General features: G+C 28.9%; 4 protein-coding genes across 4 annotated transcripts; 1 reads left to right on the forward strand and 3 right to left on the reverse strand.

Moving 5' to 3' along the window:
• Positions 1-1,756: 1,756 nt before the first annotated feature.
• Positions 1,757-3,623, reverse strand: LOC111687101. Its single transcript, XM_023449516.2, has 2 exons — positions 2,533-3,623; positions 1,757-1,985 (listed from the first exon to the last, which is right to left on the reverse strand). Exons 1-2 carry the CDS (start codon positions 3,593-3,595, stop codon positions 1,789-1,791), a joined length of 1,260 nt encoding a protein of 419 aa, XP_023305284.2. The 5' UTR covers positions 3,596-3,623; the 3' UTR covers positions 1,757-1,788.
• A 3,685-nt stretch (positions 3,624-7,308) lies between these two features.
• Positions 7,309-8,744, reverse strand: LOC111687110. Its single transcript, XM_023449526.2, has 2 exons — positions 7,628-8,744; positions 7,309-7,542 (listed from the first exon to the last, which is right to left on the reverse strand). The coding sequence occupies exons 1-2, from the start codon at positions 8,688-8,690 to the stop codon at positions 7,343-7,345; spliced, it is 1,263 nt and encodes a 420-aa protein (XP_023305294.2). The 5' UTR covers positions 8,691-8,744; the 3' UTR covers positions 7,309-7,342.
• Positions 8,745-16,769: 8,025 nt separating this feature from the next.
• On the forward strand, positions 16,770-18,338 carry LOC111687108. Its single transcript, XM_023449523.2, has 2 exons — positions 16,770-17,901; positions 18,072-18,338. The coding sequence occupies exons 1-2, from the start codon at positions 16,833-16,835 to the stop codon at positions 18,269-18,271; spliced, it is 1,269 nt and encodes a 422-aa protein (XP_023305291.2). The 5' UTR covers positions 16,770-16,832; the 3' UTR covers positions 18,272-18,338.
• A 2,907-nt stretch (positions 18,339-21,245) lies between these two features.
• Positions 21,246-22,705, reverse strand: LOC111687109. The gene is made up of 2 exons (XM_023449525.2): positions 21,637-22,705; positions 21,246-21,581 (listed from the first exon to the last, which is right to left on the reverse strand). Exons 1-2 carry the CDS (start codon positions 22,676-22,678, stop codon positions 21,382-21,384), a joined length of 1,242 nt encoding a protein of 413 aa, XP_023305293.2. The 5' UTR covers positions 22,679-22,705; the 3' UTR covers positions 21,246-21,381.
• Positions 22,706-22,868: the final 163 nt, after the last annotated feature.

Here is a 22,868-nt window from a genome sequence, read left to right on the forward strand (position 1 = left end):
CTCTTTACTGTCCTCAAGTAATCTAGAGATTATACTCTTAAAAGTTGTTTTTTTGTTGTACTTCCGAAAGTAGTTATTTTACCAATGATTATTATTTTCTACTAATATGCCACCATCTGGTTGACACAAAATTTATAACTTTTGGGTCAATCGTCACATTATTGTCTCATAGTACTCTGAAGAGTAGTCATTTGAAATTTTTAAATTATAGTTCCATTAATATCTTACCACCTCGCTGACTCCAATTCGTATGTTTTTGGTCTTTCGTCACAAATAAACTCTTTGTAATCAAGAATGAAGACAGTCGTCACTTTAGTGTCCCCTTTGTAAGCGGGAGCGGAGACAGTCGTCTCTTTACTGTCTATTTGTAGGGTGTAGAGTGACGATTGACTTCATCGTAGGACAAGCCCATGTTAAAATGGTTGGTCACCTAGGTAGTCAGGTGGCTAGGGGCCACCACAAGTGGTAGGTTAAGTGGTCAGTTCGGGACTGTCCCATCCCATGTTCTAAGAGCCGAACAACATGTTGTGAAATATGTGTGTTGACATAATTATCGGAAATGTGTCTAATATGGGAGCTATGCTCAATCCGAAAAATAATTTGTAACTTACGTATTTACAAAACATAGTTATTGTCTTTATATTATTTGATTTTCGGAAGAGTGACCAATTTTGGCCCGATACAGATCTACGTTAGTACTATGATTTCTATTCCTATTTTATACATACATATCTGTTGCGACATAGATATTTTTGATATTATGTGTGTACCTTTGTATGTGGGCTATGGAACCGATTTTCACAGAGTTATCCTGTATACATGGAGAGTTTTATTTTAAAATTTCAAGTGGGCAAGGAGTCACGCCCATTTTAAGAAAATATTTATTCAGTTTATCTGAGGCAATACACCAGTAAGAGTCCACAAATTTTGTTGAAGCCACTTTAGTGTCAACATGATTATCATGGACAAATTAGACGGACTAGCAGTAGGAGGCGTGGCACCTCCCATATAAATTAAATACAAAAATTTGTTTTATGTGGATCAGTTTTATACGTGTTAAAATCTATATATCAAATTTTGCATGGATTGGTCCGAAATTTAGAAAATTACTTAAACAATAATTGCTGGAATAAAATTCCGAGTTATAAAGTTTTACGTAACAAATTTCTTTAAAAACGTAAATCCCCCTACCGAATTTCATGCGGAATTTGTCGGTAACTCACCCTAACCTCTCCAGAAAATTATTTTAATACTCATAACTGATGTTCGATGTTAAGAAGTTTTATATGACCCAAAATTGGTGAACAAAATGTAATGAGGATCGACAAAAAAAAATGTAATCGATCCAACCCCTAAGGTGTTCTTAATAAAATTTCCTTAGGAAACTTCAGAAAATAACGAGTACTGTGATGAAAATTGACATAAAAATATTTACACTTAGGAACAAAATACTTCGTTCCTAATGTAAGGAAGATTGGTCTATAACTGTTCCCAGCCTCCAGAAAACACGATTAGAGCAATACAATCGTAACAAGTAAGTATTATACAAACTGAGACCTTTGTATCAAGTTTTACGAGAATCGGTCCATAACTGACCTGACTGCTCATGTATGTATGTATTTTCAAAGCTTTAAAATGGAAGAAATATATGATGTTTTAAAAATTAAATTTTTTCCAAGTAAAAAGAGCTAAGTCCATAATTCACTTAAACCCTATTCCTTATTTAATTAAACACATTTACAAAATTCGAATTTTAATTAATTAATTTAAATTGTTGTATTTATTTTACTATTTAAGATCTAATAGACCCATTTTATCAAATCTGGGCAACATTAAATTAACAATTTTTTGTACTCTTTTATTTGTATATAGAACATTATGAAGTCTTTGAGATCTCTCACCATTTCCCAATACACTTTCAAAATCTGCATCCTCGGTTTTATCGTTGATCAGAAGTGGAAAGTTCACCAATGTACAGGAAAGAGCTGAAAGTAGTAAATAATGTATTAGCAATATGGTCAAGGGTTGATACTATTTAAACTAATTGAAATCGGTCCATTGTAGCCCCCAATTTAAACAGTTTCTTTGAATAGTTTTTAAGTCAATATAACTCGAGAGGGGGAAAAATATGCACGCCTGGTGCTAAATTGACACTAAAGTGTTTATAACTTTTTAAAAACATCCGTTTTCAAACGTACGACAACACTCGTTGTCACTATTGACAACTGATTGTTTGTCCATATTTAGCTTACCACATTGTTTACATCTAGACAACGGATGTGTATAAAATTTAGATTTTGACAATGAGTACAATGAGTTTGACAGTAAGTACAACAACACTTATGTATATACTTTGACAACGGATGTTATTGAAAAATTATAAACAATTTGGTGTCAATTTATTACCAGAACAGAACAATACCTAAAAAAATTGTTATTGCTATAAAAATCAACACAACACTTTTATTTTATGTAATTGGCAACAAATCTTTAGTAAGGTCTATTTAGCGAAACATTTTTCATAAAACTCACCCCAATATGACCTTTCCAATAGCTGTACATTAAGTTCATGTAGTGTTGGTATCTGCTTTTTATATTTTAATTTTAACAAATTTTCCGACAATACTTGATGATAGTATTGTATAAATTTTGGTTGATGATTTAACAGTAGATCATCTTGCGAGGAGGTTGTAAGAAAATAATGAAGATCTACAGCTGGAGAACTCCAACAACAATATTGAAAATCAATTAATAAAATATCTTGTAGAGTCGGTTTTCCCTTACCACTGTCATTATATTGAACCATTATATTATTAGTCCATATATCACCATGATTTAATGTTAGAAAATGATTAGGATTAGGATCGTAGCATCTAGTTACATATTCAACAGCATGGGGTATTAGTTTGGTTAATTTTTCAGCATAATATTTACCCAACTCTGGACAAGTTGCGGCATATTTGGCACTTACTTTCATAACATTTTCAACAAATATACCATAAATATTGACATGTCTATTATATATACCATGATTGAATTTCTCTAATATACCAGTTTGACGTTCATTTAGAACTGCTGCGGTGGCATGCATTTTTGCTAGTTTTCTCAAACAAAGTTTTATATGCTGCTCATCCATACCCTCTAAACGATTGGCCATGGTAAACTTACGTTCTCTTAAATCCTCAAATATAATAACATCACGATCATTATCTACATGTATAGTTTTTGCACACAACTGATCGCTATCACCGATTTCATAAAGCATTTGTTGCAATTGTGGTAAAACTGTTTCATACATTTGCATTTCGGTATTATAGACATCGTATTGCCTCAGAACCCCAGATAAATAAGGATCATTTTCATATGTAGATTTGATTATAAAATTTACTAGTTTCTCATCTCTTTCTCGATCTATTTTATAACTGATTTTCACTCTAGTCATTATACTGCAAAAACTTTCTCCTTTTGCTGTAGCCGGTGCTATTTCCATACCTAATACTTTTACTTCTTTATCCTTCAAATATTTTTTTAATATTTTTTCCACATATTCTTTTGTTAAATACTCTGGTTTATTGTTATTATTTGTAGAAGTCATTTTTTTAAATTTTCTTTCAATTACAATTAATTACTTTAATAAACGATTTTGTATAACATTTATTTTAACCGGAGGTTTATCAAATGAAAATGTATCTGAGCAAGTCTATTGTATATATAATTTTAGATTAGAAATTGAATTAAATTTCTTCATGAAATTATATGTGCTATAATAGATATGTATTATCATCATTTGATGAGACTCTAAGAGAGATTGCAAATCCAAACAGAAATAATTTACGATTACAATTATACACTCAGAAAAAGTATTCAGTTACTCAAATAAAATATTACAAAAATAGTCTCTAATCTATGTATATTGACTAATTGTTATTCAAAACATATGCATCAGAATAATAAGTTCAAATAAGTAATTAATATTTATATTTTTCTCTGGGTGTAACTTTTAATTTATTGCTTCAGTTTACATTTATTTAAATTAAATATTTTTTTAAATAGAATAAATTTTTTTAAATAGAATAAAACTATTATTATAGAAATCCAAATTTTTTATAATTAAATTAAATTCAGTTTATTCGAAACTATAATTCAAAAAATATTCTATTTTAAAAAATGACAATGCAAATATTAAATTTAAGTAATTGCAAATTAGTTTTCATAAGGAGAGATCAAATTAAATATTTATACTACGTGATAAACATTTGAAGTAGTCTGGTATATAACTTGTTAATTAGTATATGTACATACACTAGCTATACCCAGTGTACTAATATAAATAACAAAACAAATTTTAGATAACGATATACGATTTTTTACCACCATATCCCCAATTGCTAGTGCGCCTATTTGTTACCCCAATGTTAAAGTGAAAATTGATCATACAAAATTCAAGGATTCTAGATTCCTAGGTATACGAATTTATATATTGAATTTATTTTGAATCTAATTGCTAATCCTACAATGTTCAGCTGGGAGTTCGAATTGTTTGCGTAAAATTTGCCGATATTAGCTCTAACAGTTTCTTGATATATGAATTTTTATACCCTCCACCACCATCAGTGGTGATAGAGGGTATATATAACTTTGTCATTCCGTAACACCAGTGTGTAACACCAAGAAATATTCATCTGAGACCCAACAAAGTATATATATTCTTGGTCCTTATGAAATTCTGAGTCGATTTAGCTATGTCCGTCTGTCTGCCTAAAACACGCTCACGTTAAAACTAAACCAAGGACATCAACCAAATTCACCGAAAATATTTATTGTTATCCTAAGCAGTTTGGTATTGAAAATGAATCAAAATTTGAAACAACCTCGAAAAAAATAAACATTTTTTAAACATTCTGATGTAATTTTCTCGAAAACTATGCAAGATAAGTCCATAAAATTCTGCATACATTCGTTTCAACATAAGAGCTTAATCTCTGCGTAAAATCGCTAGAATCGGTCCACAACTTCATATACCTCCCATACAAAAGTACATTTTCCCGGAAATTTGGTTTTTTGTTAATAACTTCCGTCGTAATGCAGGTATCTTCACAAAATTTTAGAAATTAAAATTTTATGACAATAGAATTTATTCAGAGGAAAATCTTTTTGGATGGGTCCATAATTGGTCATAGCTCCCATACAAGGTCCCCTCACGAAAATCACTTAAACGCGCATAACTCATTACTAAATAAAGATATCGATATAAAATTTGGTAAAAGCATTGTTCTTATATACAGAAATATTACAATGCAAGCTTTTTTGGATCGGCCCATAATTGGTCATAGCTCCCATACAAGGTCCCCTCCCGAAAATCTTTTAAACGCGCATAACACATTACTAAATTAAGATATCCATATAGAATTTGGTACAAGTATTGCTCTTATATAAGAAATATAACCATGAAAGCTTCTTTGGATCGGTACATAATTGGTCATAGCTCCCATACAAGGTCTCCTACCTAAAATCTTCTAAACGCACATAACTCATTACTAAATTAAGATATCGATATAAAATTTAGTACAAGTATTGCTCTTACATACAGAAATATTACAATGAAAGATTTTTTGGATCGTTTCATAATTTGTCATAGCTCCCATACAAAGTCCTATTACGAAAATCTATTAAACGCACATTACATATTACCAAATTAAGCTATTGATACATAATTTGGCAAAAATATTAGTTTTGTATACTTCTATTTCTCCTATACTAGGTCCAGCCCTTAAAAGCGCATTATCCGTATTTAAAGAGCATTATCAATTTGTGTTGAACAAAATTATATATGTATTTGTATTTTGAAAATCTCTAAATCTTTCACACTCATACATACATGCAAATTACTAAATTAATAATGTTCAATATATCTTGGAATTGTAATAGATTTAACTGGGATTTTTTCTATTAAAGACATGAGAAAACTTTCTTCTACAAATATTTGATGAATTAGAAAAGTAATAACATAAAAGTAGCTGGTGGAGGGTATTTAAGATTCGGCACAACCGAATATAGCACTCTAACTTGTTGTATTTAATTTATATTAGAGGTGCAAAGAAATACATTTTTCACCCGAATGTTCACATGGATGTTAACGTTCATTCTTGAAGATTCCACTGCTTATAAATAGTTTCCAATGAAAAATATTTTTTGTTTTTAATTAATATGGGACGTGGTTCCCTCCGGTTTCTAGGTCTCCAATGTTGTTATCAAGTATCTCCAAAAAGGGAGGAAGGGTTAGTCTCATACAGTTTTTTGCATTACAGTCTTGTTGGGAGCCTAACTAACTAACTAAGTAACTAAAACAATAACTAACTAACAAACTAACTAACTAATTAACTAACTAACTAACTAACTAACTAACTAACTAACTAACTAACTAACTAACTAACTAACTAACTAACTAATTAACTAACTAACTAACTAACTAACTAACTAATTAACTAACTAACTAACTAATTAACTAACTATCTATCTATCTAACTAACTAACTAACTAACTTACTAACAAACTAACTCACTAAATAACTAACTAACATAAGGATCAGCCACAGTTAATTCCTTATCAAACTTCACCTTGTAATTTCAAGAAGAAATTGGGAAACTACCCAGCAACAACTTCCATTACATAGTAAGCTAGCAATTATTCATGGAATCTCGTGGAAACTACTTACTCATGGAGTGAAAACTTTTTGTAGTTTTGAGTACGGCTTTTTACATAAAAATGTAAATAAATGTCATTTTGAAAAAAATAAATGGTATCAATCACGAATCCACTGTTTGTTAAATAAACAATTGGGCTATAACAAATTCAAATTGCTTTAATCTTTACCAGTAATAGCCTATTCAGCTAAATTAAATAATGTGAATGGCAAAGAACACTCATTACCAAGTAATGTATGAAATAACTACTGGACATTACCAAAAATTTTAGATTTTTTGCTCCACTTACCACGATTGCTTATACCTAATGACTTGAAGAAGTACTTACCAGGATTGCTTGCTGATAAGAAATTATGTAAGGAGTTTTGCTTTAGAAAAAAAAACAATGAATATTTGTAAGCTATTTCTGGAATCCGTCTAATTAACTATGTAACTGTAAGTGCAAGTATTAGCATGTTTTTGTTACCTATAAAAACCTAAATTTTTAATTTCGTTTACAGTTTTTGCACTATAATTTGGTGACCCCTTAAAGTTTACATAATCTGACTGATGGTTTTTCCAATTTTTCTGTCTAAAATAAATTCAAATAAATACACCTCAAAGCTCACATATTACGGACCGAAGGTCTCCATTTTTTATTAATCAACAACATCTAAAATACCCATTTGATCAAATCTAGGCAACATTACTTTAATAATTCTTTGTACTCTTTCATTTGTATATAACACATTGTGAAATCTTTGCGATTTCTCATCACTGCCCAAAAGACTTTCAAAATCAGCATCCTCAGTTTTATCGTTGATCATAAGGGGTAGGTTAACCAGTAAAGATGTAACAGCTAAAAATACAGGAAAATATTTTGTTAAATTAAAATACATGTAAGTTAAGAGTGGATAGTAAAAATTATTTTTATATGAACTCACCATAGAATGCCTTCTCTAACAACTGGACATTGAGTTCATGCAGCGTTGGTATATGTTTTTTATAATCTAATTTCTTCAAAGTCTCCGATAACACCCGGTGATAGTATTGTATTAATTTTGGCTGATGATTAAACAGTAAATCATCTTGACTAGAGGTACAAAGAAAATAATAGAGATCAATTGCAGGAGAAGTCCAATTGCAATATTGAAAATCTATTAATAGAATATCGATGACTTCGGTTTTCTGTTCCACATTATTATATTTAACCATAACATTATTAGTCCACATATCACCATGATTTAAAGTTTCAAAATATTTCATGGGATTTAGATCGTAACAACGTGTAGCATATTCTGCTACATAAGGTATCAAATTTAATAGTTTATCTTTGTAGTAATTGCCCAGTTCTGGAGTGGAACCTGCATATTTAGCACATACTTTTATAACATTTTCAAAAAATACACCATAACAATTGACATGTCTATTAAAAATACCATGACAATATTTTTCTAATAAACCAGTCTGTCGCTCATTTAAAACTGCTGCTGTAGCATGCATTTTTGCTAGTTTTCTTAAACAAAGTTTCAAATGATTTTCGTCCATACCCTCTAAACGATTGGCCATGGTATAGTTAAGCACAGCTAAATCTTCAAATATTATAGCATCATGTTCATAATCTACATGAATAGTTTTGGCACACAATTGATCACTATCACCTATTGCCTCAAGCATTTTTTGCAATTGTGGAAACACCAATTCATACATTTGCTTTTCGGTATTATAGACATCGTATTGTTCTAAAACACTAAATAAATATGGATTATTTTCATATGTTGATTTGACTATAAAATGCATTTGATTAGAGACTTTTTCCCGACCAATTTTATAGCTGACTTTTACTCTAGTCATTATACTGCAATAACTTTCTCCTTTTGCTGAGGCCGGTATTGTTTCCATATTAATCACTTTTAGTGTAGTGTCCTTAAAATAATTTGTTAAAATCTTTTTCACATATTCTAGAGTTAAATATTCTGGTGTATCGTTGTTATTTGTAGAAGTCATTTTTTTATTCAATTACAACGATTTTTTTTTAAACAATTCGCTCTAACAGTTATTTAAAACGCGCGTTTATCAAATGAAATTGTATATTATATTGTCTATTGTATTTATAAGTTTAGATTAGAATTGCAATATAATTTCTAACTAAAATTTTTTGTAATGCCATAAAGATGTATTATCATTTGATGGGCTTGTAAGAGCGACTGCTATCCAAATAAATATAATTTACAATAATATTTATACACTGAGAAAAAATTAAGAAATCATTTTAGAAAACAATTCCTAGACAAACCATTTAAATCGTTTAAATTGTTAAATAATTGGATATCTATTTTAAAAATAACACATTTTAATGTTGAGCAAATTTTTGAAACTTGTATTAGGAAAAGTTTTTTCTTTAAGTGTAACATGTTTGTTACATGTATTTTAGTAACAAGTGATACATTTATATTAATGAAAAAAACACATAAAGTTATTCATTTTAAAATAGAATAATTCTTTATACATAAAGAAACTAAACTAATAAAATAGAGGTAATGAAAGTAGAATAAAATCATGAACCTTCATGAGAAATAAACATAAATTTCAGATCCTTTATACTTAAGATCTTATTTACAAATATTTATCAAAGGTTTATAAAATAAATATTTATAAAAAATGTATTATATAAACATTTGACAAATATTTATGAATAAGACTTTTAGTAATATATTCTAATTGCCTTATTCAAAACAATTTATCAAAAGGTTTATAAAACAAATTTATTTAGAAAATTTCCTAAAGATTTTTCTATCATGTATGTTATCTAGTAAAAATTAGCTAAATTTATACACATAACGGCATAATGATATGTTTTAAATTGTTGTTATGTATGTTTTATGCACACATATTAACATGACACATACACATACATACATACATATCTAGGAAGAGGATATAAGTTTTGCTATTGCCAAATCTAACACTATTACACTGATAAGATGTTATATAAATACTTAATAAAAAAATAACAAAGAGTAGTTGAAAATACAATTTTTATACCCTCCACCACCATCAGTGGTGATAGAGGGTATATATCAGTTTGTCATTCCGTTTGTAACACTAAGAAATATTCATCTAAGACCCAACAAAGTATATATATATTATTGATCCTTATGAAATTCTGAGTCGATCTAGATATGTCCGTCTGTCCGTCTGTCTGTCTGTATAAAACTCGCTCACGTTAAAACAAAGCAATGAAACTCCACAAAATTCACTCAAAATATTCATTGTTATCCTTAGCAGTTTGGTATTGAAAATCAGCAAGATCGGTGAAATAGTTTCAGAGTTATGAGTAAAAATTTAAGACAACCTCGAAAAAAATGGCGATTTTTCACATATTTATTTGTACTTTTTACTAAAACTACTGCAGATAAATTGATGAATTTTGTCAGAGATACATCTATTGGTGTCAGAATCAACATTGTTAAAAATCGGAAAAATCGGTTCATAATTTCATATACCTCCCATACAAATGTACATATTCCCGGGAAATGTGTTTATTGTTAATAACTTACCGTTACAATATCGATATCTCCACAACATTTTACAATTTAAAGTTTTATGTCAATACAATTCATATCAAGGAAAAAATTTTTCCATCGGTCCACAATTGGTCGTAGCTCCCATATAAGGTCCCCTCGCGGAAATCACTTAAACGCGCACAACTCATTTCTAAATTAAGATATCGATATTAAATTTGGTACAAGTATTGCTCATATATACAGAGTATTGCTCTTATATACAGAAATATTACAATGAAAGATTTTTTCGATCGGTCCATATTTGGTCATAGCTCCCATACAAGGTCCCCTCCCGAAAATCAGTTAAACGCGCATAACTCATTACTAAATTAAGATATCGATATTAAACTTGGGACAAGTATTGTTCATATACATATGCCCTCCCGAAAATAACTTAAACGCACATAACTCATTACTAAATTAAGATATCCATTACGATCCGTCAATAATTGATCATAGAAAATCAGATAAAACGCACATAACTCATAACCAAATATTTATATCCATACATTTAGCATAAATATTACTTTACGAACGATCCATATTTGGTCATAGCTCTCATACTAGGTCCAGAAAATCACTTAGATTCACAATATTTTTTACACAATATTTTCTCTTTATATACATAATTGGACATAGCTCCCATACAAAGTCGTTTTACGAAAATCTCTTACTTAAACGCACATTACTTATTACCAAATAAAGCTATTGATACATAATGATACATATACAAAAAATATATTTCTCCTATACTAGGTCCAGCTCCCAAAAGCTTTAACAAATTTGTGTAGAGCAAAATTATATATGTATTTATATTTTGAAAATCTCTAAATCTTTCACACACATGTATACATGCAAATTACTAAATTTATAATGTTCAATAAATCTTGGAATTGTAATAAGTAGATTTAACTTTTGGGATTTTTTATAATAAAGACATGAGAAAACTTATTTCTACAAATATTTATCAATTAGAAAAGTAGCTGGTGGAGGGTATTTAAGATTCGGCACAGCCGAATATAGCACTCTAACTTGTTTTATCTATGTATTTTATTTAATTGCAAATTACTTCCTAAAAGTGTGATAAAAATAAATATTTATTCATGATAAAAAAGTGAAGTAGAGTGTGTTACATTTTTTTTGTTTGATATAACAAATAAAAATTTTTAAATTAATGTAATTTTAAAACTGTTTTTGACACAAGTCTAAAAATTTAAATGTTAATATTAGACCTTACATTTATTAATATATATTATACCTTGCGTGACAAAATTTCTAACAAGTTAACAGAAATGAATTTTGAAACACTTTAACCAGACATCAATTTATATCGTAGAATCCCCATGAATCAATCAATCGACTCGTACATAGACCAATTCATAGAATAGTCTTTAGACTATTCTACTATGGTATAGCTAAAATAAACTAAAATAATATATAGTCTAGTTATATATAGATATAAATATTTTTGTTAAAAAATTTATAAAAATTTAACATGACGTATGATTAACAAAAATATATATTTATTACTCATACTCAAGAAGACAAGTTTATCACTTCGATACCAAATTATCCTTTTAAAGATCAAGTTAAACACTGCATATGACTATTATATAATTATATGTGCATATGTATATGTGCAATAAACAAATGTATGTGTACATATTACATATGGTAGATGTCATTACATTAAATTATATCAATTACTTTTATTGTAGTTTTATTTGTAGCGTCTGCTTATCAAATACAAATCTATTGTAGTTTGTATGAAAAAATTTGTTTACAATAATAAAAAATATTGTTATCTTTTAAGAAGAAAGTTATTTTTTTTTTTTTGCAAAAATATTATTTATACTTACACTGAGAAAAATAATACATATGCATATATAAAGATGCAATTTTATTTATTTTGAATGGATATACATACACCCAATTTTTTTCAGCTTATATATGAATGCATGTATGTTTTTTTATGCGCAGGAGATCGCCAAGATGCTAACGTACTAAACCACACCACCTTACCAATGTTAATATTAATCTATCTATCTATCTATCTATCTATCTATCTATCTATCTATCTATCTATCTATCTATCTATCTATCTATCTATGTATCTATGTATCTATGTATCTATGTATCTATCTATCTATCTATCTATCTATCTATCTATCTATCTATCTATCTATCTATCTATCTATCTATCTATCTATCTATCTATATATCTATATATCTATATATCTATCTATCTAACTATCTATATATCTATCTACATATATATAAATATCTATCTACATATATCTATATATCTATCTATCTATCTACCTATCTATCTATCTATCTATCTATCTATCTATCTATCTATCTATCTATCTTTCTTTCTTTCTATCTATCTATCTATCTATCTATCTATCTATCTATCTTTCTATCTATCTATCTATCTATATCTATCTATCTATCTATCTATCTATCTATCTATCTATCTATCTATCTATCTATCTATCTATCTATCTATCTATCTATCTATCTATCTATCTATCTATCTTTCTATCTATCTTTCTATCTATCTATCTATCTATCTATCTATCTATCTATCTATCTATCTATCTATCTATCTATCTATCTATCTATCTATCTATCTATCTACCTATCTATCTATCTATCTATCTATCTATCTATCTATCTATCTATCTATCTATCTATCTATATATCTATCTATCTATCTATCTATCTATCTATCTATCTATCTATCTATCTATCTATCTTTCTATCTATCTATCTATCTATCTATCTATCTATCTATCTTTCTATCTATCTATCTATCTATCTATCTATCTATCTATCTATCTATCTATCTATCTATCTATCTATCTATCTATCTATCTATCTATCTATCTTTCTATCTATCTATCTATCTATCTATCTATCTATCTATCTATCTATCTATCTATCTATCTATCTATCTATCTATCTATCTATCTATCTATCTATCTATATATCTATATATCTATCTATCTATCTATCTATCTATCTATCTATCTATCTATCTATCTATCTATCTATCTTTCTATCTATCTATCTATCTATCTATCTATCTATCTATCTTATCTATCTATCTATCTATCTATCTATCTATCTATCTATCTATCTATCTGTAAATATTAATTTTATTATTGTAACAAGTTTAAGTGATAAGTAACATTGATCATAATTAATTAGTTTACACTTAATTAACACTTAAAGCAAAACAAATACAGTTCATTAACTAAATTTTTTTTTACAAATATTAAACAACATTTCAATTACATATATAACGGTGAGCATACATTAATAATTAAAGATAGTAATGAACTTAACACAATGTTGGGGTAGGGTACAGTTATTTTATTTTCATATTCATTACATTATTCTCATTATATTCATAAGTATTTATATTATTCTAAAAGTTGTACATTTCAATTTCATTGCATAATTAGGTATTTTCCCAGTAAAATGTTATCAAATTTTGGTAATGAGTATTGCAGGTAATGTTTATACATTACTTTATACATTACTTGGTAATAGATGATCGTTATCAATAATATTAATTAATCTTTTGGAATAAAATTTGTAGGAATTGCTAGAGCGTTCGTTAATTATTACATTTGTTTAAAAACCGTTTCAAATAGCATGATTAAGCAACTTTTAAATGAAGAATTGGGTAAAAGAATAAACTAATAAACATAGAAAATACCATTTTAAGCTCAAAAAAATTGGGTAAGTGCGTTTGTAACCGGCTATTTTTATGGTCATTGTCGAACGAAAATTAGTTTAGTTAGTTTTTTAAATAGCTAATAATAGTGATCAGCTTCTGGATACGCTTCTATTTCCAAAAACACTTTGCAAAAATATATTTTTAGTTTGTGTCTAGAAACGATTTTAGGTTTAAAAAAAATTATTAAACGTCGCTATATTTGCCAAAAAAAATTAAATCATACACATGCATCTTAATTAAAATAATAATACCCATATCGTTAATGTATTTATATATAAAAATGATAATATTTTCTGAATACATATGTATATTGTTGAATTTTGTTTAACAACAAAATTGCCAAGTTTTTTTGACAAAACAAAAGTTTGGCTCTATGACGTGAATGAAATATCAAAACAAAATAAGAAAAAGGGGGCTTAACTATGGTTTGAAAATTATATAAGTCTGACATATATTTGTGTACATGTGTCTGAAGAGTTTGTTTTCTTAGCATGTACGCATAAAACAAACACAAATCAACATCTGGAGCTTTTGATATTAACCCTCTAACGGATGTAACTGATTAAGTAAAAATTTGTTATTACTTTCCACACCATATAGCGAAATGAAATTTTGTACATAAATATTCTATTAATATAATATGTAATTTTAACAAAAAATTTAAACTAAAATATAAAGAAATAAATTAACAGATCTAAAGTTTGAAAAATTTTAATTTACCAGTTTATGGGTTAAAACAAAACACAAATGCTATTATGTACTTACTGTGGCATTGTGCCATTATCATATAAAAAAAAAAGAACCTGCTGCTAATAGATGTTGTCAACAAAAACAAACATACAAATCTTGTTTAAGTTTCTGTTTTATATTTATTAATTTAAACGATGACTTGACAAAAAGTTTAATTTGCAAAAACTTGTTTTGTCAACAATTAAGTTTTTTTTTTGGAAATTGTGTGACAGTAAATTTTAAAGTCCAAAAAAAACTAATATTTGTTTATACTCAAACTGATACCAAATCATAGTTTGTATTTACGTATACAAAATATAAAACAGTACCAGCCTCCAAAAAAAATACGAATTTTATTTTGTGTTTTTTATACTTTTTATTAAAACTCATTAATTTTTCCATTATGTTCATCAGTTTAGCTTTATTTGATAATTTTAACTTAACTGAGGTAATGGTTATCTACTAGAAACAAAACATATATTTGTACTTAAACTATAATTTAATCAGTTTGACTAATTGTTTGTTTTAATTTCCTTTATATTATAAAATCAAACATTATCTATGTATGTTATCATAAATAGATAGATACATAAGTGGAAGGAAAAATTTGTATGATATTTAAAAAGTTAATAATTTGTTTGTCATCTAGCACACACCTCCTCGCAAATACAGACACATTAGCAAGTGTGTATGAATACCCGCTAGTTCCGTTAGCGTTATTTCACCAATTTGTAATAGTAATTTTTTAGTGTGAGACATGAAAAATTATTAGAAAATTCTCTTTAAATTGAAAAATCCGATATCTTAGGTTTCAAAGTGAAAACTTATTTTTTAATCTAAAGACCGTGACAAGTTGACCTTTATGCACTAGCAACAAAATTATCTAATAGCAGACTAATGAATGGAAATGAATAAGCATTTATGGTCAGTTTAACACTGGTTGCACGAACTACAGGGTATTTAATGTCATTAATTTTTGAATTACTCTTGTACCCTACTTCAATATTATGACTAATTGTTTTTTCCGCAATCTTAGCAACATATCTTATGGGATATAGACAAAGAAGGGATTAGTATAATAATTTGTATGTAGTGGTTTAATTACACCGAATATGAACTTTGTACTATTTCAAATGAATAATTAGAAAAAAGTATACACAAACCAAAACTGAACTAGATTAGAACTAGAACTGAACTAGAACTGAACTAGAACTCAACTAGAACTGAACTAGAACTGAACTAGAACTGAACTAGAACTGAACTAGAACTGAACTAGAACTGAACTAGAACTGAACTAGAACTGAACTAGAACTGAACTAGAACTGAACTAGAACTGAACTAGAACTGAACTAGAACTGAACTAGAACTGAACTAGAACTGAACTAGAACTGAACTAGAACTGTACTAGAACTGAACTAGAACAGAACTAGAATTGAACTAAACTAGAACTGAAATTGAAATTATAGGTTATAGAAATATTTTTCCAAGACTAATAGTTTAAATATCTTCGATTGATATTATTCCGCACATAACATTACTCACGAACACTAATTAAATTCTTAGGAACTACGCTCAGGAAACACTTTTTTATCAGCAAACTTTTTTCTTTCATGAAAGTACCGCATATAAAGCCCGATAGTGGTCTAGGTGTATTTCTTCGGATTTGATGTATTATATATGCTCCTATCAACCAAATCTAAAAGTTTGAATAAATATTTTTAAGGTTCATTTAAGCCGATCACCACTAACGTAAAGTAAACTTAATTAAATTCATTAAAATTTAAACAACTGCAAATTGATTATAATTTGTATTTATTAAAAGGTCTGAGACGAACACACTCCCCAAAAAACAAAATATGTCTGTGTATATGTACGTGTGCAAATACTTATGCAATATGTATTTGCAAATATATAAATTAATATTTAACACAATTATCTTATCAATCGCTATACGAAAATAAATCTTTCGAATACTAGTAAAGGCTAGAATCAAAAATCTATTGCGGTATAAATAGTGCCGGTTTATTAGCTACATATTTTATTATAGTTTAGAAATTTCAACGTAAAACTTCTAAGATACCAAACAAAAAACAAACAAACAAAATGAAGATGACACCAGAAATCGATCCGGGTCTACCCGAATGGATAACCATTGAATATATTCAAGATAAATTGATTAAACGCCATAAGGATGACAGTATTAAAGTATTGAAAATCAGTGGCAAATCTGCCAGTGGAAAGGGTGAAAATTACACCAGTGCCATTTTACGTATTAGGGTGACCTATGTAAGCGATACAATTGTGGAACCCAAAACCGATTCCTTTGTTATTAAGATGACCTTCCAAGGAGAAGGTATTGAGGGACAAGTTCTTGGCCAGTATAATGTTATTCAGTGTGAAATTGATGTTTATCGTTATGTGATGCCACGATTCGATGACCTTATGAAGGAACTCGGAGATGATGATCAAATTTTTGCCAAGACTTTATATGTAGATGATAAACAGGGTGCCATTATTTTTGATGATTTGGTAGCCAGAGATTTCGCTGTAGCCAATCGTGTGGCTCGTTTAGATACAAAACATGTCCACTTGGCTTTGCGCAAGTTGGCTAAAATTCATGCTTGCGGTGCTGTGTTAAACGAACGTGATCCAGAATTCTTTAAGAAGCATGTATTCGATCATGGTTTTTACAATCGCCATACAGAAGGCTTTAAGCCCATGATGTGTGGCATTATTTCTGGTCTTTCGCATTATGTTAACAGCCGTCCTGATCTTAAAGCAAAATATGGCAAGAAATGTGAAGGTCTAGTAGATCGTATTATGGAAGATACCGTTAAGTGTTTCGATCCCGATGACAGACATTTCATGACTTTTGCTCATGGTGACTATTGGACAAATAACATGATGTTTCAGTATCCCAACGGTATCGATCAAGAACCCTCAGATGTTTGTCCTTTAGATTTACAACTTTGTGTTTGGGGTCATCCTGCCATTGATTTGCATTATTTCTTTAATACCTCTTTGAAGGAGGAGTTGCGTCTGAACAATCAACAAGAGTTTATTAAGTACTATTATGATATTTTGGCAAGCACCTTAAAAGCTTTAAAGTTCAAAGGTCGTTTTCCTTCACTATTCAAATTCAATTTGGAAGTACAATCTCGTAAATTTTTGGGTAAGTAAAAAAAAAAATAGATGAATGTTAATTTAAAAAGATTAATATTTGGAATCAAATAATTTCAAAATTTCTCTAATTGTGTTAACAATTATAGAAAATTTGTTGTTGGGTTCCGTTAAGTCATTAAATTTTTATTATTATTAAAATGATTTATTTTTTCTTTTCAGCCATTAACGCTTCATTTGTCTTCCAAGCCCTTATGCTGAATACAAATACGGAACATGCTGAATTTAGTACATTAGTCAATGAAGAAGAAGTCGGTATTAAATTTAAGGATTCATTATATTTTGATAATGAATTGATGCAAAAGACTGTGGAACTTTTACTGCCCATTTATGATAATTTAGGTCTCTTAGATCCTATGTAATAAAAAAGCCAAACATATTTATTTATTAAATAACTTAAATAAATGTACTTAGAATTATGAGAAAATATATTGAAAATATTAAGCTAAATTTATTAAACCATTGTAGGAATGTTTTTATTCAAATCTAAGGTGACTAAGACTCGCACATTAATGTTGGTCCTATACCCACCTTAAAGTATACCAATCGGCGCAGAATCATTTTCGATTACTTATATCCGTCTGTAATCAAAGTACAGATCGCGATTTTGAAGATAATTCATTGAAAATTTGTACATAATCTTCTATTGTCCCAGGGATGAAGCCTGTTGAAAATGGTTAAGATTGGGGCATGTAAACCTTTTAATCAAACTACAGGTCGCAATTTTGGAGATAATTCATGAAATTTTGAACATGATCTTCTGTGGTATATTATATCCGTCTGTAATCAAAGTACAGATCGCGATTTTGAAGATAATTCATTGAAAATTTGTACATAATCTTCTATTGTCCCAGGGATGAAGCCTGTTGAAAATGGTTAAGATTGGGGCATGTAAACCTTTTAATCAAACTACAGGTCGCAATTTTGGAGATAATTCATGAAATTTTGAACATGATCTTCTATGGTATCGTTGACGAAGCCTATTGAAAATGGTTAACATATATCTATTTATTATCCTAGCCCCCATACACTGAACTCGCAGAATAGGGCTTTTAAGTTCATACTTATGTTTAATATACTCATATCTCGACAAAAGGCTGCAAAACCAACTTCTATACTAGACTTGATGACCCTCACGAATTCTATAATTATAGGGCCTCATATGACCCTATTAAAAGCCCCCATCAAAATTTCACTTAAATATCCACAATTTTATTCAACAATAAATGGCTTAAGTATATCTGAGGCAAGGTACAATTCAACTTAAATGCCTTATTATGGCAATTAAATCACATTAAATTTTTGTAAAAGGTGTATGGTCGACCTCGCCCGACTACAATTTCTTACTTGATTTATTTTGTCACTCCATTTATTGGCTCTTATTCGATTTTAAGGCGATATAGACATGTACGTCCATGCGTTTTTTATAACACCTATAAGGAACAAGAAGGCATAAATAATATTTACTAATAAATTATTTTTAAAATATTTCTGTAAAGTTCGATACACAATTTCTCTATATAAAAAACTAGCTATACCCAGTGTGCTTTACTACCCTAAAATCATTATATTTAAAAAATAACTCTACGATTTTTAAGATTCTAACTACAATAGTTTTCGAGAGATATATTTTGCCACGCAAATTACTGCAAGTTCGCTAATTTTTCCAAACGTTAAATTAAATTTGTATGTAACCTATGAACAAATTTGAGGTTAAAACTCATTTACAAAATTTGAGGACTTTGGCTCTAATACTTTTTCAAATATACGAATTTTTCTATTTCATTCATATAGGGGGTTTTAAGCACCCGTGATATTCAGATGAATTTTTAACTTCTTCGGGCAAAATTTTAAAAAGCAAGCTTTATTAGTTTCCCAGATAAACGAATTTTTGCGTATTTGATTCATATAGAAGAAGCAACCCTTATTGATAGTACGCCAATTTATTACACAAAATGTTTACATGGATGCTTAAGATCTTCATGCAAAATTTTAAGGTAACAAGTCCCTTATTGCTAGTATGCCCTCTTTTTCCTTAAATAATCATATTGGCAATAAACTGGTTCCGTAAAATTTGAGTACTCCAACTCTTGCAGTTTCTGAGATATGCGACTCTTAATACATATTTTGAATATTCCTTCAAGACATACAGGAAGACACTGTGAAAATTTCATAAAAATCGATTAAGCCATTTGGCCGTCTACAGACTTCAAACAAATAAACAAACACAATCACAAATAAACCCACATTCATATTTCTATATATATAGATTAATTACGTATGCTTCCTGGGTCTCTTCATTAAGGTCTTATTAAGTTTTACTCGATTTAAATAAAGAAACTTTATATTAAGATTTATAGAAGGATACATGTTACATCAGATTCGAAAAAAGTCAAATCACTTAAAGTCTATTGTGCGACCCTTTTCATAAACAATATAAGTAGAAAACCCTACATTGGCTCATTAGGACATTGTCGGGTATTGCAATTTTAATATGTTATCGACTGTAGAAAGGAGGCAAAAAGCTAATAAGATTTTGATGTTGAGTAAAAGGCTTTTAATTTTTTGGTAATTAATACCCATGAATTTTAAATTAACAGAAACAGAACTAATTTCGTCTAAAATTTATTTGAAATCATTTTTCCTTTGAAACTTGTACCTAAGTAATTTTCGCGAGAGGACCATTTGTTTGGCTCCAATATAGACCGATTTTTATTAATTTGTATGAGAACTTATATTTTATTCTTATACTTTTAACTTGATGTAATTTATGAGATTCCTTTTCAAAAGGTGATCTTTTATCAAAAGTCTGGGGTGGGTCATTTATGGCACGATCTACACGAATTTAAATGTGTAGATTTCTGTTCCTATATGACTTAATCATGTCGAATATAACCGTATCCCAGAAAATGGGCCTTTGGGCTTTGACGTTAAACATTCTGTTATTTTAACAAAAATCACAAAAGTTAGTTTTATAGAACTATAAATTACACTACAAATTTTTGTAATGATCGGGCCTCATTTGACCTTAACCCCCATACAAACTCCCCTTCAGGAAATGTCTTGAAGGTTAAAAATCACTTCAAAAACTACATACATACACAAATACCTCCACCAACATTGATAAGGATAGACTCCTAATTACCCCTACTCCCCTATAAGACCACTTTGTTAACAATAAGTAAAAATATTCCGAAATATAGTAAAATGCTTTACTTTTTTAAAAAATAATCCACACTTTTAACATACTGAATGGTGTAGAGTATCATAAAGTCGACCATGCCCGACTATACATTCATACTTGTTAAAATCTAATGTAATGAAAAAATTCTGAGGTTAGATCATCATCAAATCCGCTACTCACTCAATTTTGTATTTCTTCAAAATTTGTATAATGTATTTCAAAATATTTGATGATGATTTGATTTATTTGATCTGCAACTAAGAGAAATTCTTTATCTAATCTTTAAATTTACTGATTCACTTCCAACAGACCCCTTCTGTCGAACATGGGTAAAAGATTTTTCAAGTTCTCCTGGATTATGGGATTATTATATAAGCGTCTCTTAAAACTCATAGCGCGATCATCTTCACCCATTAAAGCATTATAATCGGCATCTGTAGAATCTTGATTCAACATAACCGGTTGTATAACAACGGAAGAGTGCATAGCTTCAAAAAAATATATGAAAAATATAACTTTATGCATTAAAATTTTTTCACTTACCAAAAAATTTCTTTTGTTCTGCTTGTATTCTGAACTTTTTCAAACTGGGTATGGGATTTGATTTATACTTTAACTTTTTCAAAGTATCAGTAAAATGCTGATGATACATTTGAAATAATTCATCTTGATGATGAAGTCTTAATGGTTCTTTTATAGAAGTATTAAAGAAATAATGTAAATCCAAAGTGGGAGAACCCCAAAATGAATATTGAAAATCAATAATTAAAACATCTATTGGTTTTCCAGTTTTCGTACAATACTTAAACATGACATTATTAGTCCAGACATCACCGTGCACTAAAACATTTACATCACCCACTGTTGGGGCAAAACAACGTTTACCTAGATCCATGTAGTAAGGCTCTAGAGCAAATATTTTTTTAGCATATTTACGGGAATTTGTATCATCAAGTTGTTGCAAATAGCGGGCACAAGCCATAAATGAATTGACGAAAAATGTCTTATAAGTATCGGTATATTTGTTGAAAAATCCACGATCGTATTTCTCCAAACAACCGCTACCACGTTCATTAAAAACTGCCGAAGTAGCATGCATTTTAGATAATTTACATAAAACTAATTTAATATGATCCATATCCAGTCTCTGTATGCGATCAGCCATAACATAACCCTGCACTGTTAGATCTTCGAATATGAGTGCCTGTCTTTTGTAATCAACATAAAATACGGTAGGAAATAGTTGTTCCATGTCATCGATTTCCTTTAGTAAATCATTCATTTTGGGCAAAACTTCTTCGTATAATATCATCTCCCGATTAAAAATATCATAGCTTTTCATTTTTTCTTTAGCAAAAGCATCATCTTCATAAGATGTCTTACATATAAAATGATTTTCTTTTTGTTCTTGTCCATTTTTCAAGTTATAGACCACATGAGCCTTGGTCAAAAATCCACCATAATTTTCACCTTTACCAAATGCCGGTTTTATGTTAAATTTTTCGATTTTCAAAGTCAAGTCTTTGTGATAAACTTTCAGGACCTCTTCTATATAATTCTTTGTTAACCACTCGGGAATAGACATTTTTGTTTTAGCTATTTTTTAACAAAATATTAAGTTAAACTGCAGTATCTTTATAATTTACTGTAACTTTTATATATTTTTAAGCGGTTTTCACAAATTCCCTATAATATTAAATGGGCATACTCGGCATGCCATTAGACCTTGTGCTAAATTAAGATCTCCACAAAATGTTTGTATAATTTTTTATAAG

This window comes from Lucilia cuprina, chromosome 4, assembly GCF_022045245.1.
Source record: "Lucilia cuprina isolate Lc7/37 chromosome 4, ASM2204524v1, whole genome shotgun sequence".
Taxonomy (NCBI): Eukaryota; Metazoa; Arthropoda; class Insecta; order Diptera; family Calliphoridae; genus Lucilia; species Lucilia cuprina.

What these genes read in the sequence shown, in the direction of transcription:
- LOC111687101 (XM_023449516.2), bottom strand. Translation starts at nt 3,595, where the DNA reads ATGACTTCTACAAATAATAACAATAAACCAGAGTATTTAACAAAAGAA. An exon ending in ATTGGAAAGGTCATATTGGG is followed by an intron (nt 1,986 to 2,532) that starts GTGAGTTTTATG and finishes TACTACTTTCAG; the next exon opens with CTCTTTCCTGTACATTGGTG.
- LOC111687110 (XM_023449526.2), bottom strand. Translation starts at nt 8,690, where the DNA reads ATGACTTCTACAAATAACAACGATACACCAGAATATTTAACTCTAGAA. An exon ending in GTTAGAGAAGGCATTCTATG is followed by an intron (nt 7,543 to 7,627) that starts GTGAGTTCATAT and finishes CTGTATTTTTAG; the next exon opens with CTGTTACATCTTTACTGGTT.
- LOC111687108 (XM_023449523.2), top strand. Translation starts at nt 16,833, where the DNA reads ATGAAGATGACACCAGAAATCGATCCGGGTCTACCCGAATGGATAACC. An exon ending in ACAATCTCGTAAATTTTTGG is followed by an intron (nt 17,902 to 18,071) that starts GTAAGTAAAAAA and finishes TTTTCTTTTCAG; the next exon opens with CCATTAACGCTTCATTTGTC.
- LOC111687109 (XM_023449525.2), bottom strand. Translation starts at nt 22,678, where the DNA reads ATGTCTATTCCCGAGTGGTTAACAAAGAATTATATAGAAGAGGTCCTG. An exon ending in AGAACAAAAGAAATTTTTTG is followed by an intron (nt 21,582 to 21,636) that starts GTAAGTGAAAAA and finishes ATTTTTTTGAAG; the next exon opens with CTATGCACTCTTCCGTTGTT.